The sequence below is a fragment of the Camellia sinensis genome, chromosome 1 (assembly GCF_055761805.1).
Source record: "Camellia sinensis isolate YWXY chromosome 1, ASM5576180v1, whole genome shotgun sequence".
Lineage (NCBI taxonomy): Eukaryota > Viridiplantae > Streptophyta > Magnoliopsida > Ericales > Theaceae > Camellia > Camellia sinensis.
The window spans coordinates 6500662-6519336 of NC_138961.1; the positions used below are offsets into that span (position 1 = coordinate 6500662).

An 18675-nucleotide genomic window follows, 5' to 3' on the forward strand; every position below is an offset into this window, starting at 1 on the left:
CGTGTGTTTTCGGTCTTTTATCATGGACACTCAAGCCAACTTAACTAATACCAACTACACCCCCTATCCGGATTTATCAACGTATTTACCCCTAACAAATTGTGTAGGTTTAGTTGAAAATTTAATATTTGATTTATCCTTTTCAATACTTTTTACTTTACATACTAAAACTAAAATAAAAATAATAAGGAACGGTTCTGTTAGTTCACTATGATTTTTGAGTCTAGTTAACTTTCACAGCCCATCTCTCTCAACGGGAATTGACGATGTCGAATAGCTCCCGCTCCGGGCCACCATCATCACAGGTAACAAAACTTCCATTTCGTTCTCTATTTTTCTGAAATCTAGTTCTTCTCTGATCTGATGAGTGGAATAGTTTTGAATTTAGTTTTGAAATGGTTTGACTGTTAAATGTCTTCTATGATTGAAATGGGTTTCAAAAATGGTTTTTGATAATTTGACTTCTTGTTATGAGAATGGCTGCTTTATTTTGTGGTTTTCTGTTTTTTTTTTTTTCACCGAACAAGGGTTTGTGGCTTTTGCTTCAGTTTCACTCAGTTTATGACTTATCTGAGAAGCTATTGCTCGTTTTCCTTAGGGGAAATAACAATTTAGTGTTAATTTGAAGAATTTTTTTTTTTTTTTTTTTTTTTGGAAATCAGTGGTAAAATTTATGGAATTATTGGGATTCATAATTTCTTCAACATGCAATGGTACCATTCTTTTTCATAATTGCTGAGATTTTTTTCCCCCAACTTTTGCTCTCAATGTTAATACAAATTCTTTCTTGTCTATTTTCTGGGACATGTTTAAGTAAGCTCTGCTTCGAGGTTTTTCATCTTCAACTGAAGCCCTCGATCCTCTATTGAAGCTTATTTGAGGTCAGATATGTCCTTGTTAGTGATAGTACTAGAGTTCCTCTCATCAACTCAACCTCTATACTTTTGAAATAGGTATCAAATGAATTTTTGCTTTCTTTACAACAATTTTCTTGTTATTTATTTATTTTTTCTTAATCTGGTTTGTCCATCTTCTTGGTGATTCATGTAGCCGACCCCATTTGATGGGACTTGGTTTGACATGGTTTTGTTTGCATGCTTAATTTTCTCTCTTGCTTTTTTTTTTTCCCCAAAGGTTTGCCAATATATATAATATTATTACATTTTGGGTTTTTTTTGTTGCCTATGTATCGTTCTATTCTATTCTGTACTTTATTTTGTTTTTGTCTTTTTTTACTTGATTTAGTTTTTGTTATAGTTTTCTTAGAAAGTTCTAAGTGATCCATGGAGAAATGTCCCAGGAAGTTGGAATTTGTAACTCTCAGAATTTATAAGTTCATATGTGCAATCCATTATGTTTGAAGGTGCTTACTATTTTTGTTTTGTTTCAATGTGAGGCAATTGTTTGTTTATGACATTAAAAATGGCAACAATTCTGTCTGATAAAACCAAAATCATCATTCCAGTCCTTCAGTCTTCGCAAACAAAGTGTCTGACAACCACAGTAATCCCGCAAAACATCAATCGGTACCATCTTTTTATTTTTCTCAGCGTTAATCTTAATATTCTTTGATAGTTGACTCCAAAATTAGGATTTTGTATTTGGATAAATTTGGACTGATTTTGTGTTGTTTTTGGTTGTTTTATTCTTGGTATTAGCTTTGTTGTTGTTTTTTTTTTTTTTTTGGTGGGTATTTTCAAAATTTTTAGTTTGTTTGTCTATTTTAGATTCATAAAAGTTAAGAGCTTTGCACTACAAGAAAATTGGCCTATAACCACGCTTTTGCTATGGCGTTTTTTTAAAAAACGTCGTTTTAAAGGTTTTCAAAATATTTTTGTAAACAACTCATTTTAAAAAACATGCGTGCTTGGTGTACGAACATTTTTTCCTTTTAAGACCCACGCGTTTTTCATTCTTCTATTTCTCTCAGTCCCAAGATAGCTCTAGGTTTTCTGTCTCTTCATCACTCCTCTTTTTTATGGTGAAAGGTCACTAGATCAAGCATCGTGGGCTCCGATTCACGATCTGGTTCTCTCCATCTTGGCTCAAAGCTCTCGATCAGTCCGATTTGAAGATTAATTTGGTGAGTCCTTCTCTGATTTTTTGATTTTGTTTATATACAAACTCAGATCTGTATCAACGATCTCAAATCTGTTTGATATATATATACTAATTTATGTCTATTGATCGCGATCGATTTTTAGTCTAGTGATCGATTTTTAGGCTAATCTCGATTGATTGATTTTTAAATTATTGATCGCGATCGAACACTCTTCTCTGGATTTGATCGATTGATTGCTTTTGTTCAGATCTGTAAGTTTTAGTCCCTATGCGTATATTAACATCATCAAACCAACTCTATTTCTGACTCGTTCATGGTGATCTTTGCGTTTGTGCTTTGTATGCAATTCTAGGGTTAGCCTGTTAAGGCTAATCTCTATTGCGTTTGTGTACAGAGTCACAGAACCACCATCACAACCATACTGTGTCAATCTTTGCAGCAACAATGTCTCTCTTCCTCACAATGGGTTTTGTGCACTACAGACACCTGATTTCCACTCTGGTGAGTCTTCTTTGATTCCCTTCTTCCTTACCTTGCTTATGATCTATCTGGCCCTGTTGTTTGTGCATTTGGGTTTTTCTACTACTTTCTATAAATTGGTTTCCACTATTTCTTGTGTTCAATTATTCTTTTGCAAACATGGATTGATGCAAACCCTTTTTTCTTTTGTGGTTTGTTCTATTAGTTGTCCAATGGTATTATCTAATTATAAATTATCTCTATGCATCTAAAAGTCCTTCTCCTCTCCCTGCATTATTTGACCACAGAAAATATAGTCACTCACACATTGATTTTGCAGCCTGTGGATTACGAGCCTCCATTCTTCAAAAGCTACTGAGAACAAGAAGCTCATAATCCATGGACAAAAAATCCTCTGAAAATGGAGGTTGGAAATGTCAACAGCAAGCATTTTGTATTAGCTCTCAAGGTAAAAGTAGAATATTGCAGGAACACTTGGTCCCTTGTTTGAAAATTTTAAGTTAATGTTTGCAACTGGGAATTTGTGCAGGTTAAGAGTGTGCTTGATCCTTGTGAGGATGAAAATGATGACATTCAAGATGATGATGTGAGATTGGGGGCTGATTTTGTACAAAGAGAGTGTTCTGAATCCGACGGTGAGGTGATGAGTTAACGTTACATTTGTTTTTGGTTCTCAATGAGTTAAAATACATGTTATAAACTTCATTTACCATACAGCAGAAATGCTTAATAAACCTATTGTCAAAATTTGTAACTCATTTCAGGTTGGCCTTTCGGAAGATGACCAATACATAGTTGCACCAATAGGTAATTATGGTTGGAGGCTTTGATTGAAGGTAAATGACGATCTGACACATGTTGAAACTTGTAAACGAAGGCATCCAATCCTGCACGGTTGAACATTTTAAGCTGTAGAATAAATTTAAAATTTCATTTTTTAACTGGTTTTTAGAAATTATGGACAAAGCTAGTTAAGGAAGGTAGTCTATCTAAGGACGGAACAAACAGTTACACCATTAACAAGCAAAAGGTAATTCATTTCTTTTCATTCAGTTTGAATTTTGTGTCTTTGTGTTGTTGTAGTCTCAAGTGTTTTTTATTTTTTATTTCGGTAACAAAACCACAATTGTAGAAATTCGACTATGATTTCAATCCTATAAAGGAAAATTGAAATGGAAAATGGATTGATTGATTGAAGTTATTTTGATGGAAAATGGATCTAGAAAATCGGTGAGTTTCTTGCACTTCAAGTTGATGACGTTAAGAGTTTTAGAGAGAGAGAGAGAGAGAGGGATATAGAGATGACTCCTTCTTCCTGATTCCCATTAGGGCTTTGGCGATGCATTAATTGAAGCCTCAAGCATCATCGCTTTTACATTTATTGGTAATTATTCCCAGAATATTTAAAAATAATAATTTATTTTCTATATTTTTAGTGTTGTGTTTAGGTTTACAATCGGTGTTTTGAAGGAGTTTTTAGAGGGGGGGAAAAATGATAAATCTAGTTGTAGTGATAGACAAATTTTCTTCTAAAAAACTTTATGGAAAGCAGTGGCATTTTATTTCAGAATTTCGTTGTTTGTGCGATTTGTTGTATAATAATTTGTTGATGGAATCTCAATTAAATTCCACTCTTGTTTTCCTGTTTCATGTTCATGCTTCTTGGTGCACATTGCACATGCCTTTTCCTTAAGAAAATTTCTGTTGTACCTCCTTTTGTTAAGCTTGATCTAGATCTAAAGAAATTAGTTTTTATTTTTTTTATTTCCAGTTTTTTTTTTTTTTTTGAAATTGTTTAGTCAAGCTGATTTTTGTATTGATGCTTTCAATAAATGATGGCATCAAATGATGTTTTTCAATCCTTGTTATGGAAATGATGAGGTTGATCTTCTTTTTGCTTTTCACCAAATATAGGCCTTGGATGAGTGCAGTGAGAACCTCAAGAAATATTTCAGACGTTTGATAATATTATATGGACCTAAAGATTTTGATGTTTACAAGTGAAGAGAACTAATTAGAAAATGAATTTCCATAAGTCTTTCCCCCCTGTTTGTTTGTTATTAAAATCCCGTGCCCCACTTTTTCTTTTCTTAGCTATTTTCATTAGCATGAACTGAACTCCTTCCAAACCTTCCAAATTATAGGGAAAAAAAGAAAAAGAAAAACTGAAGTATGCTATATTATTCTGTTTCTAATAAATAATTGATCACATTATTGTTGTGTACCTTTGTTTATGTCTATGATTATATCCCAAGCACTGTTGGTTGGTCATGTCATGTGATTGTATTTTGCATGAGTGTTTCTACCTGAAGGGAGGTTTCTCCATCATTTAGAATATTTTCACTAGATAATGCTTCTCTTGCTCCGTTGCTTGCTTATGTGGATGTGGCTCGGACAATTCACCATATATCTCTATATTATGCCTTGGGCACAAGTATATTTATGTTCCACTGATTTTGGTCTGAACTTTTGAACATATTTAAGGGTTTAGAAAATGTGGTATGGACATATCATTTCATGATCCTTTTGGCTATTATGGAGTTTCAGTGTTTCATTTGTCTTTGGAATTTCAGGATGGTGCAGTGAAGAACCTAGTGACGAAGTTACACTGCTAAAGCTAAGCTTGATTTGGTGACACAAGCAAAATCCAAATTTGTTTTGGAGAATAGCAAGGTTCATATATTAAATTCTGATTTTTATAGCTTGAGTGGATGTACATAGATACTAAGGGTAGAGTTTTTTTTGTCATTATTATTACTGTTTATTTTTTTACTAACCTTTAAGTGTTTTGTATTGCCTGAAGAGTTAATGTTGTTATTCAGAGAGAACTTCACAAACCCGAGTCTGATCGCTCTTGCATACATCTGGAGTTCGATATATTTTTTCTTTTTATTTTTTGATTGTGTTTGTTGTTTGATTTTGGTTTAGAAATAATCATGTAATGTTTATTTAGTCAATATATTGAAATAGCTGTAAAATTTTATTCATATTATTGTTATTTTTTAGCTTTATTACAGGTATGTTTTTTTAGTTAAATATAACAGATTTAGCACAATTTCAAAAAAAACTTGCTTTCTTATGCTTCTTCTTACATGTTGCTTGTCTTTGTTTTTTTTTTTTTTTTGTATATATATTTTTCCTTTTCTTAAATAAATAAATAAATAAACTGCTTTGTTTTTCTTCTTTTCCTAGTCCTTGGTAGGTTTATTTGATTGTTTTTGAGTTTGGTAGACAGATCTAATTAATTTTGCCTTTGACCAAAGTTGCAATAAGCAATTTGTTAATAATACTCATCTTTATTTGTTTTGATCATTCTCTATTTTTTTTCCCTTTTATTTTTAGGTATGATTATGGTTTTCTAGGTTTTTCAAATTTGTTGATTTTGAGCTTATGTTGTTTGTGATTGATTTTTGTTTGATTACTCATGAGTTGGGTTCATAACGGTCTGGTTTGTAAGTGCAAGGATTTCAAATGTACCATGTTCCTTCTGTTACTTAGAGCAGGAAGGAGCAGGAAGGTTGCTACTTGTTAATGTATATATGGTATATATTCCTACATATATTAGGTATTGATTTCCTAGATATATTAGGTATTGCCATTGTTAGGCCTCTTATAGGATACTCTTTTTCATAGTTAGATTTTTAATAGGATATTCTTTCTCAGCTTATATATACAGGATTGTATATGACAATATTATTCAATACAATTCATTCAATACAATACATATTATTTTCTTTCTCTCTCTACTATTCTAACATTACTTATTGTTACTAGGTGACCCATATGATATGAATTAAATTATTTAGAAAAATAAAAAAACCATGTAATTCAAATATGCCCTTACAATGGGGGCGGGTGGATTTGACTGTTATTGTGAATTGTTTTTGTAGTGGTTCTCCATCTCTATGCCCCTTTATTTGTTTCACATCTTCTTTGTTGTGTTCCTTCCAACGTATTAAACATCATGATGTTTGCATTGACAAGGTTTTTTTTTTGGTCAAGAATGGGATACAACTTTATCTGTTCCTTTTACCTACAGCATAGATACATTTTGTTGTTGGGCTAAGCTTTTATTTGTAACTCTTAGGTAGTATTTGGTTCACTGAAATTGAGTGAATGGAATTCCATCAAAATGTTCATTCAAGTAGCATCTCTTCTGGCTTGAATCGATTGTTTTTGTTTCTTGGATTTCTCTCTTACTCAATAATGATGAGAATCCATGATCGTAATGAATCAATTTCATTCCGCACATTGCTCACTAATTCTTCCACCTCTTCCACTTATTCTTCTTCATATCTTGATACAGAGGTTAATTTGCCTATACATATGTATTTTTAATTTCGCCTAATGCGTTTGTCTTTGTCTAGCATATAAAATAGGGAAACAAATACGATATGCTATTTAAAATTTGATATTCCCAAAGTTTTTAGCTTTTGCCCATGTTTATCAAAGTTGCTTTTTCTCAACATTGAGTCTTAAAATTGATTTTTTTTTTTTTTTAGGGGCAAATTACACTAATGGCCCCTATAGTGTGGAGGGTGTGTTTACTTTGGATTATTTGGAAAAATCCCAACAAAATGATTTTTGAAAATTAACAGATTAGTATTGAAGAAAGTGTTAGAACTATTCTTGATTACTCCAAAGAAATCTCTCAGGCTTTTAAATTAGATGTTACTACTCCATTACAATCTAAAGGCTTACCAATGTGGTCTTGTCCACCTGCAGGTAAAATTAAGCTCAATACAAATGGAAGCACCCGAGGCAAGGATGGCAATGGAGGATATGGAGGGCTATTCCGAGATGAGAAAGGATCATGGATAAGTGGATACTATGGCAGATTGGAGAGGTGTGCTAGCTTAGAAGCTGAGCTATGGGTAGTTTACAAAGGACTCACAATAATCCTTCAAAGAGGCATGAACCCAGTGATCATTGAAACTGATGCGGAGCAAGTGGTACAGCTTCTAACTGAAGACTTGGAGAGAAATGCCCATTTAGGGGGATTGTGGAAGACTCAAGGATCATCTTGAGAGGATGTGATTGCTCAGTCCAACATGTTCGAAGGGGAGGAAACATATGTGCAGATGCTCTCACAAAATTAGGCGCAAATCAACTTGTTGAACTTCTTGTTGTAAATGATCCACCTGGCTGGAGGAGATAGGGCTTATTCCCTTTGTTTTGTTACTTTCCGATGTACCACAAAAAAAAAAAAATAAATAAATAAAATTAAAAAATCAATGTCCCCTGCTACAACTAGAAGAAGGATATTTATTTATTTATTTATCAATCAGCTACACAACTAAAAGGGGGATATTCAGTGTTGAAGCCCCTGTTTGGTACATGGCCACACTCAGCTACGTGTATATTCCTTGTTATTGTCGTAAACAACATCCTACACAAAGCTCTGCGATAGTGGAGTATTGGGTGCATAAAAGACCTGAAAGAAAAGCCACTCTATGATCAAACAAAACAGCCAGTTGGGAAGTACCAAAAAACAAGTCTGGACCATTCCATTTATAGTTTTATGCACACCTCACATCTTTCAAAAACACTTTCCCAATGAATACCGTAGATAGAAAAATGAGAGAGAACAAGGGAGAAGGGAAAGGAGAGAGCATAATCAGCACTTGTAATAATCAATCTATAAAGATTCTGCATGCGGAGCAGAATGAGTAGAAAATAACTGTAGCACTCCCACCTCACATATTATCTTAAAATATTTACAATCTCTTCCATATATACATAAACATTCACAATAGTAAAATTATGTAAACAGAGAACAGATTAGTTAGACCACAGGCATACATAACATAGAAACCACCTTTGGAGAGGGAAGACAATTAGTTGGAGCAACTTTTGCATTTCTATTCCAAAGTCAAAATGTGCAACACAAGAATCCAATACAACTCATTATTGTGAACAATGTCAAGAACATACCAGAAGAACCGACACTAACGCTAGGTATAGATTTTTGTTACTTCAATACAGACATATTGGTTGATTGTAAAAAGGTACTCACTCAACTAATTCCAAAATTGAAAAACAATTAGGATATACTGATGCTATGCAGAACGCATTCGACTCCATGCCTTCAATATAATAGCATATGTTGCTACTAGAAAGAAGTCCAGAGAGATGCCAAGCATCCACACCACCAAGAAGCCTGGAAGATTGCCAAAGGTGAAGTTTGGCAACTTCTCATTCAATGTAAAACAAAAGGTGGCGTAGAATCCAACGACAGTAACCAGCAAAAGCGCCCGAAAATAAAATTCCCATCCCCTAATCATTTTCCAGAGTGGCACAACTGCCATAAGAAAACCGGACGAGAATGCAAATGAGATTGATATGAGCGCCAGGAAATGAGATGGCCACATGTGGCTGTCCAATATATCTCCAACTCTCATCTTCAGCTTTGCACTCCCAGGATTAGGCAGGGCACAAAGAGGTGAAAACATAGCAGCTGCAGCTACAGCACCGAATCCCACGAACCCAACTTTTTTTGAGATGAGGCTTGTTCTGTCTGCATTCGTATCATTCTCTTGATTGGCGCCTACTATCTCCATAGGTTGTGTCCGATTATTTTCGGGCTGAATCTGAACCACATTTAATTATATTAGATGAGAATCAACCTTTAACATTATGTTAAGCTGCAATATTGTTTTTTATTCTTATGTCATTAATGAGGTTGATTAAAATTCATAAGCTCAAAGGATATTTTTCCAAAGAAACAATATTAAAAGTGAAACAACCAATATCTTATTTTTAGTTGTTTCACTTTCAATATTGTTTCTTATTTTTAGTGCCAAAATGTTTAATTCGAATATTAAAAGAAAAAGTCACAAAAAAAAAAAAAAATACATGCCTTTAGTGTTATTTTTAAAATGTCGCTACGGGGTAGTATGGGATCCGTAGTAGGCTAGAAAATCACACCCCTTTGATCGAGTATGCTACCAATCCATTTTGACATCTTATTCTAGTCTGTGTTTAAGACCTCTTAAACATATCCATAGGTCAACTTTCCAACCCGAGGGATGACCCTCGGATCTTCCTATTGATCAGAAGCATCCAGCAGCTCCATGCCAGTAGAAAGAGTTAAACTACGAAGCTAAGCTGCTGTTGGGAAACTTGGTAGAAGCGGTTTGCCACTTCTGCCTCTCTAGGCTTCACAAAATACACAAAACAATTTTGTGTCAAAATGTTGTTGGACTGGATTCACACCTATCCAAATGTGCATTCTGTTTAGGAACTTTGATTTTTAGTTAAAAAATTATTACAAATTATCATATCACGTTACTTTTATCTTCTTCTTTTTCTTTTTTTTTTATGTATCATTTCATAAAAATATAAAAAATTAATTAAAATAATCTATTTCTAAATGAGATTTCACGTCCTTCCACTAACCAGTGAAAGAGGGGAAAAAAAATAAAATAAAAAATTTGCTGGTGGACTAGAAACTAAATTATGTACATTTAGAAATTAAAAAAATTACTTAAAATATTAAAAGAAATTCACTAAAAAAAAAAAAAATTTTCAGAAAAATAATCAAAACCAAATAAGTGATTGTTTTCTAATTAGCTAACAGCCCACAGGATGGAACCCGTAAGGCATTTTCATTACATTATTGTTCGGGGAGTACCACATCAATAATATCATATGATATCCAAAAACTGCCCAATAATTTTATGTAGTATTATAGATAGGAAAACATAATCAACCTCAATACTGGCAACACAAACTTAATTTGATTTTGTTCACACATACACATTGTTTTATTAGTGAAAAATATAACAATAACAATGACACAAGATATTTTGTTCCTAAATTTTATCTTTAAAACTTTAATTTAATGTGGACGGAAATATGATAATCGAAAACAGAGTGATCAAATAATATTTTGATAAAAATATGAGTGCTAACTGCTGAATGTGATTAACCGATTTTCTACACATACACATTGTTTTATTAGTGAAAAATATAACAATAACAATAACACAAGCTAAGATATTTTGTTTCTAAATTTTATCTTTAAAACTTTAATTTAATGTGGACGGAAATATGATAATCGAAAACAGAGTGATCAAATAATATTTTGATAAAAATATGAGGTGCTAACTGCTGAATGTGATTAACCGATTTTCTATTTGAATATGCTAATTAGCAATAGGAAGATTGAGAGAAAGCATAGAGGACTAGAACTAAAACTTTTCTTCTTTTTTTAAAATCAGCTGAACCAGAACATATTAGAGAACTTTTTGAATCGAACATAGTCACAGTTTTAAAAGAAAGAAGAGAGAGAGAGAGAGACCTCAGATACACCTTCAGTGTCTTTGTTGCCATTATCTTCATTTTCATTCTGAGGAACAGGGTTCTTGTTCTTGTTCTGGTTCTGGTTCTGGTTCGCAGGCTCAATGGTGTGGTTGTTGTTGGTAGCCTGAATCAGTGTCTCTTCCATTTGGCCTCTCTCTGTCGATGGTAGTTCAAGGAGAAGAAAAGAGAATTGCTTGGGGTCTCTGAGGAAAACAAAGAGAGAATTGCTTGGGTTCTATGATACAAAAAAAGGAGGAATTTTTGGGTGCAGGGAGGGTAGTAAGGATATACGAGACCCATAAACAATCAAGAACAAACAGAGAAGAAAGAGGAGAGCTAGAGAGAGAGAGAGAGTGAGTGAGTGTGTGTGTGAATAAATTTTTTATTGGTTTTCTTCCATGAATCCCCAATGTACAGAGTATCATCTATTTATATGAATCTCAATCTTCTAACCGACTCTTCTTGAGTTCCACTATCTACAAGTTCCACTATCTAATACAGTTACAAAACTAATCTACTCACATAGCCACCTCATCAGTTACTAACTAACCCTTCTTGCTGCACTAACAGTTTGGATTTCAAAAACTGAAAACGATCAGCAGATCATCAATTGATAAGGCTAGAGCCTCGACTCGTGGTTCTTCAGCTAACTCAGCTAATAGAGCAGCCAAGGTAGCTAGTTGATCAAGCTTCAGCTTCAACAGAGCACGTTTAAGTGCAGTAACCGATAGAAGTTGGTTAGTTAGATTGAGAGAGTTGTTAGAGAGTGTGTATGTATGAGTGTAACTGATAGAAGTTAGTTAGTTAATTTAAGTCTTTTTTGTTTTTTTTTTTTAGATAGAAGTTATAATTTAAGTTAAATCTTCTAATGTATTTTTTTAAAAACAAATAGAAAAGCTGAAGCCGCAAAATTAAACACGGTAGGATAAATTTGTAAATTTCCACACAGTTTGATTATTTGACATGCAAAGAAACTTCGTTGTCAGGGGCAACATTTACTTTTCAAATGAACTTGCCCCATCAACATATAATTTTATAATGATGGGATTCAAATTTCTTTCTCCTTGCCCAGTTCAAACAACCTGCCTTGAGAAGTTTTCAATCATCCAAATTTTTATTTATTTTTAACAGGAATTTAGTTTTAGTTCATGATTTGAATTAGAGGGTGTTGGTCATTCATTATGGATCCCGTTTTAATTATTCAAATTATTCATTTTTTAAAGTCTTGTGTGTATAAATAATAAAATTAGATCGATCCGATATTCATAACCTATTCAATTTATGACATTGTCACTAAAATATGAATAATAATTTTAAAAATGCACTTATAATATTGTTCGAGGAGAAGAAATTGCACATAACCCCAAAGACAAAAACATCCACTCATTCGATTTATCGCATAATTTTTCCAAAGAGAAGTGTAAATCTCAATAATCTTATTGTCTGTGGAGGTACTACGTTTGGACAGTTAATTTTTATTTATAAGGTGCAAAAGTCATGGATTGAGTATTTATATCTGTCAAGTTAAAAAAAAAAAAAAGTATTTATATCTGTCATTGCAGTTATTTGATCATCATTTGTCTCTAAATTATTGAACAGAGTTGAGTTGGTTTCTTCTACTCCTAATATTTTTCATTATATTATCAGTTTCGAAAACCAAGTAAGAAATGTTGCTTTGAGATTAATTAAGAATTACTTGACTTTGAGATAAAAATGTATAAATTTAATCCTAATTTAGACTACCATTCACCTTATTTGGTTTAACTCAGTTTTTAGAAAGTTTTTATTTTTGTGTTTTTTAATTTTTATTGAATTTTTAAATATTTTATGTAAATATTTTATTTTTTAGATACACTTAAAAAGTATAATATTTTTTAAAAAAGATTTCATCAAATTCATCAAATACAAAAAATATTAAAAAATACAAAAAATTAATACATTTTCGTATTTTATTGTATTCAATGAATTTTTTAAAGATTTTTATACAAGATTTATACTATTCAACTATATCAAGATTAAGTGTATCTAAAAATTAAAAATTAAAATGATTAAAATAATTTTAAAAAATCATTAAAAATACAAAAATACGAATTGCAAACTCAAAAAACTATTTTTGAAAATTTCAAACCAAATAGGGTGATTGATTTTTATTTTATGGTTTGTGAAAGCAAGTTCAAAGTAATTCAAATGAATTAATTAGCACATATCGAATAGAGAAGAAGAGTCTATATAACCAATTCTATTTAATAGGACTTAAGATTTGATTTTATTTGATTACATTACAGAAAATTTAAATTGATTGAGTTTCTTCATGAGAGCATCATGAATTTTTATTTAAGTCTGGTCCCTTTGTTATCTTAACCCTATTTTGATTAATATTATATATATACACATATCTATATCGGGTGTTTTGAAAAGATAGTTAAAAGTTAATTTTTTGACTTTCATTGATTTTTTAATTTTTTTTTATGAGAGAGGAAATGAGTTAAAAGTTGAAAAGTGACTTTTAACCCACTTTTTAAAATATGCCTATCTACTATAATAGGCTCTTTCACTTTTTTTTTTTTTGTTGATAACTCAAGGTGTCCCGGCTAGCTTGTGCGCACCTCGACTAATCCCTGGGGGACCAATCCTACCGTTCATTAGCGGGGGGCCCATTTAAAGCCAGAGTGGAGCTCTGTATGGACTGGCCCAACACAAGAGTTGATAGCATCTAAGAGGTTTTGAACCTGAGACCTAGAGAGGAGCAAACTCCTAAGTCTCAAGCCTCTACCACTAGGCCAACCCTTGGGGGTTAACAAGCTCTTTCACTTAGGAAACAGTGTCAGCATGGGTTGTTTTTCTGCGTCTCCTAACGAAATTATCCCTATGTTGCTATAGACAATTTGATCACTCATTAGATTTGTTGGTAAATTCACTTCTCCTTTGTTTAGCCACCATTCGGCATGAGAAAATTCTATTTCCATACACCAACGTACCTCAATATACATACTTAATAAAACTTTATTTTAGTGACAGTTATATCTTAAAATAAAATGACTATAATAGACATAAAAACCTAACCTCCTTTCAGAGCGTGTAAAAGAACAGTGTGTAAAAGCCACCTTTCAGTCTCTCTGTCTAAAACAGTTTGCCCCGCCAGAAATTCACCGAAGTTCTGTAACTCTTACCATGAACTCCAACTAAAAAAACAAAAGTGTGTGTTTTGTTTCTTAAATCTCTACTACACACACCACACGATCGTTGATTTTCAATTTTGTTATTTGATTCTCTGTTTCTTTTTGCTCTCTCTCTCTCTCTGTTCCCTATTTTCTTAGCAACCAAACAAAAGATTTTCAATACCCTTTAACTTCTTCTGCTTTGGTCTGAAAATTAGAGAGAAAGAAGAGCATTTCTTTTGGAAATTCATGTGGTAATAGATATATATTTATTGTTCTTTTCTGTGTTGTTTGTTTGGTCTCTAAGAAAATATAAGAACTAGATATAAACTGGAATTTATTTGTTTTTTGTTTATTTGGTTTCGAGATAACTTCTTTTTATTTATTTTTAGATCACATTTATTGTGGCTTAATTTTAACTAATTTAAGAATTTCATTTTCATTCCACTTTTCTCTGTTTCTCAGCAATCAAACAGAGGGTTAGGTTTTAAATTCGGTGGTAAGCCTTCTTCTTTCTACCACCACCAACAAATTCTCCACTTCTCTTCTGCTTTGCTCTCCTTTTTCTCCTTCGTCGCTAGTGTCTTTCCTCTCCTTCATTTCCGCGCGTCTTTCTCTCTTCTCTTTCTCTCTCTCTCTCTCTTAGCATCTTTCTCTTGTGAGTCTATCTCTCTCCAACATCATCCTCCTACTTTATCTCTCTAAAAACTATTGATTAGCATGAGGGGTTTTGCTTCAAAACTTCCAAAGCAGCACCAAAAATGTCCAATTGGAAGGTATCAATTGAAATTATGGACCAACTTACGAACAGATTTACATGATTTCAAGACTAACCCACATCAAATCCAATAGAGAAAAAGTGTGAGAAACACATTTCAAGCAAAAAACATGAGACAAAACAAACATATCTCAACAACCCAAGTGAAAAAAGGTCCCAAGCAAGGAAAGCCAAAAAGAAACAGATTTGACGGAGATGAGCTCAAAGGATGCGGTGGCGCGGTGGTCGGAATCCGCTGGGTCTTGTGTCTTCTCTCCGGAGGTTGTGTGGGTGTGTGTTTAGGTGAGAAGCGCGTGTACAATATTTGAATTAAGGGTTATAATTAAAATGTGCAGCGTAAAATGAGATAAATAATATCTAATCAAATTCATAAGTGTGTGCACTGAGAAATAATATGTACTGAGATAAATAGGGATGTGGAAATAGAATTTCCCTTTAGCATGATGTAAGGCATGATTACATTTGAATGAAATTACTTTCTTAACCTTTTTATTTTGAGAATATTACAACTTCAACTTTATTGTGTTATTGTAATTTTTGAAATTTTGGAAGGTGTTTATAAAATTTGAATAGTTTTAGTTTTATAGAGCCATTTGGGAATATGTTAAAAAAGGCAAAAGTCAACTTTTAACCCATTTTAGGTCATGCCACCTGTCACATAAAAAAGTAAAAAAAAAAAAACAATTTTTAACCATTTTTCCAAAACATCCAGAATGTATAATTTTTGCTTTCTACATTGCAAGTGACTGTCCTTCGTAAAACAAGGGGATTCAGTGCACATATGAGATTTGCCCCTTATCTTATTTCGGTTAAATTAACATTAGATAGTTGATTATGAAATCGGCAAAGGATAAATTTAGGAAGATTATTCGTTAACCAAAAAAATTATTGTCCTTTTGTAAAACAACAACACTACAAATGCATTCTTATCAATTGAGAATTTACCTAGAAAAAGAAATTAATGGCTTGAATTTATTTTATATGTGCACCCCACACTTTATCAATTCAATCTCTACTATAAAAACACATTTGGGATAAATTCTTAGTCCATAAGGGTGAGTTCCTAACATTTTTTCTCTTGAAAAACAATGTTATAAACTTTTCCATCAATATGTAATAATTTTAAGAAAGTACAAATGTATTGTGATTTTGAGAAATGCGTGGTAGCTCGAAAGTTCAGTGGCTCGAATGCCCTGAGTGTCAAAATGACATCGTTTTGACACTATTTTTTTTTTCTTCTTTCTTGAACTGGTTTGAGAGAGAGATAGGCGAGAGAGAAACAGAGGAGGAGGAAGAGAGGAAGAGAGAGGCGAGAGAGAAACAGATAGGCAAGAGAAAGAGAGAAGGAGGAAGAGAGGAGAAGCTGAAGCTTGATCTTCGAGAGGCCGAAGCTTGATGTTCGGCTATGGGTCTCTGGCTCAACTATTTTGAGACTTGGTTGTTTTGATTTTGTTTTTTTTGTGATTTTTTGGGTGATTTTGCAGACTGATGATTTTGATTTTTTTTTTTTTGATTTTGATTTTGCAAACTGTGTTGATTTTGTGTGCGCTGATTTTGATATTTGGCTGAACCATTATTTTTTTGATCTCTTCTTCTTCTTTCTTGGGTTTGAGGAGAGAGAGAGAGAGAGAAAGAGGGCTGTGTGGCTTTTCAACAAACCCAGAAGACTTTTTCAAGCTACGTAGAAGAGAAAGAAGGAAAGAGAGAGAAGGATTTTTCAACAAACCCAAAGGGAAGGAAGAAGAGAAAGAATGAAGGAGAAAAAAAAAATTCGAGCCATTCGAGCTCTCCATTTTCAAGCTACGTAGCGGGGTCGTTGTGATTTTCCCTATAAATAATGGTTGCATATTATACTATTTTAACATTAAATTTAACATTAAATATTCGGTATTATGAGATATTGTTTAAATGGTACTCTCTATCAGTAAGAAATCACACTACACTTAGTGAGACATTCTTTATTTCTTAGTTACTTAACAAATGTGAATTAGCATGTTTTGTAAAATTTGTTATTACATGATACTTAAAAAGGATTTGTATTATTACAAATACCATAATTAAATTATTTTTAGTTATAACTATAAAAAAATATAATGCGTCATATTCAAACATCACATAAGGTATAATTAAAGACATTCGACAATAACCAAAATAATAATCATAATAGGTCATAATCAAGTATATGGGGTGTTGTGCGGTCCATTGCGCCCTTGTCTCAAGCCTATTTAGATGATCTGAACGGTTCATATTGTAAGGTTTGTTAAACATATCATGCATGAAAAAAATTAAGTTAATGATACATGTGTAACCCATGACCAAATCCTAACTATTTAAAAATAAATTATCAAAATTATGTGATTTTGAAAAATAAATGTGATTTTGTTTCAATGTTACAGATAATCAATTGATATAATTTTTTCATGGATAATCTACTAAAAAAATCTTATAATATAAATGGTTCGAATCAATGACACGAGCTTAGAACAAGGGCCCAATGGGCCACACAACAATGTACTGTCTCCCCGATTCCCATAACAAACATCACAATAAATTATAACTAATAACACAATAAATTACAACTAAATAACTCAAATGTCATAATTGGAATATATGATAGACACTTTGTAAAATTAACACTTGACAATAATTGACATGTGACATTTGTACAAAAAAATAAAATAAAGCACAAGTGATCAACTTAGTTAACTTCATATATTCTTCAATGATTTTCCAATTTGAATATTCAATGAGGCTATTTGGATATATATAACTTTATATAACTCTTATATGGTGGATGAACCCTACTATATGAATGGTTCGATTTGTTTAATCTTTTGATTAAGCTTGTCGGTGTTGTTGGGCCCGTCGGACCCATCATGGGTCTTATTTCGATAATCTAAATTGTTTAATGTGTAGAGTTCGTCGAGTATTTTTTCCTGTAAAAAATCATGTTAGTCAAATATCGATAGTTGCTTGATCGGATCATATTTTTGTCAACAATTTATTTTGAAAATTATATTTACCATTGACAAAAATATGATCATATCAAGTAGCTATCAATATCCGATCAACGTGATTTTTTATAGCACTATAGGAAAACATAGCAAAAAACACGGAGCTTTTAGCGACGCCGCGCCCCCCGTCGCAAAAAACAGTTTTTGCGACGGTAACTTCACCCGTCGCAAATAATAGCCTTTAGCGACGGCACTTACCCGTCGGTAATGAAACTAAGCGGCGGGGTCGGAAATGCGGAAGTATTAGCGACGGTAAATAAAACCGTCGCAAAACACCTTTTTTTTGAGACGGCACATCTCATTTGCGACGGAAATTTGTCGTCGCAAAAAAGGATTAATTCAAACGGCGCCGTTTTACGACCTACTGCCTTCTATTTGCGACGGTCTACAGCATACCGTCGCAAAAAGTCAAAATAAAAAAATCACCCCTCTTCTTTTTCCTGTTGCCGCTCGATCCTTCCTCCCCAAATCCCTCACTTCACCCCCAAATTTCTCAAATGGGCTACGAGCAAGACAGCGGTGGTGCGGCGAGCAAGCCGGCGGTGGTGCGGCGGCGACGGCGACAAGTAGTGGTGCTCCGGCGACGACTCTCTCTCGCTCTGTGTAACGCCCTCAAAATAATAACAATAAACCCATCAGATAAGACATGCATTTACATTTAAACTAACCGCATTCCTTTCATTCATTAGAATTCCAAGACATAAGTATTACATGTTAACCTCATAACAAAATGCCCTACGGGCTTACAGCTTTCCAAGTTAACACTTGGTTACAACAAAGAGTTCTAACTCGTTTACACATTAAGCCCTTGGCTTGAAATTACATGTAATACATCAAAAGTAAACGACAAAACTATGCCCGCCACTAGCCTCCCAGCTA

The 18675-nt window shown here is 33.1% G+C and overlaps 1 protein-coding gene across 3 annotated transcripts; it reads left to right on the forward strand.

Moving 5' to 3' along the window:
• Positions 1-791: 791 nt before the first annotated feature.
• Positions 792-7790, forward strand: LOC114311118 (meiosis-specific protein ASY1). 3 transcript variants are annotated; one of them, XM_082866187.1, is made up of 8 exons: positions 792-2083; positions 2457-2563; positions 2862-2990; positions 3072-3182; positions 3307-3378; positions 3495-3572; positions 5116-5215; positions 7268-7790. In XM_082866187.1, the coding sequence occupies exons 3-5, from the start codon at positions 2943-2945 to the stop codon at positions 3370-3372; spliced, it is 225 nt and encodes a 74-aa protein (XP_082722313.1). In that variant the 5' UTR covers positions 792-2083; positions 2457-2563; positions 2862-2942; the 3' UTR covers positions 3373-3378; positions 3495-3572; positions 5116-5215; positions 7268-7790. The 3 variants fall into 3 exon arrangements, 2 of the variants coding, with proteins under 2 accessions (XP_082722313.1, XP_082722309.1); XR_014327498.1 differs by having other exon boundaries at positions 3072-3177; positions 3307-3572; XM_082866183.1 differs by having other exon boundaries at positions 3307-3572.
• The last annotated feature ends 10885 nt before the right edge of the window (positions 7791-18675 follow it).

What these genes read in the sequence shown, in the direction of transcription:
- LOC114311118 (XM_082866183.1), top strand. Translation starts at nt 2,943, where the DNA reads ATGGAGGTTGGAAATGTCAACAGCAAGCATTTTGTATTAGCTCTCAAG. An exon ending in ATTTTGTATTAGCTCTCAAG is followed by an intron (nt 2,991 to 3,071) that starts GTAAAAGTAGAA and finishes GAATTTGTGCAG; the next exon opens with GTTAAGAGTGTGCTTGATCC. An exon ending in GTTCTGAATCCGACGGTGAG is followed by an intron (nt 3,183 to 3,306) that starts GTGATGAGTTAA and finishes AACTCATTTCAG; the next exon opens with GTTGGCCTTTCGGAAGATGA.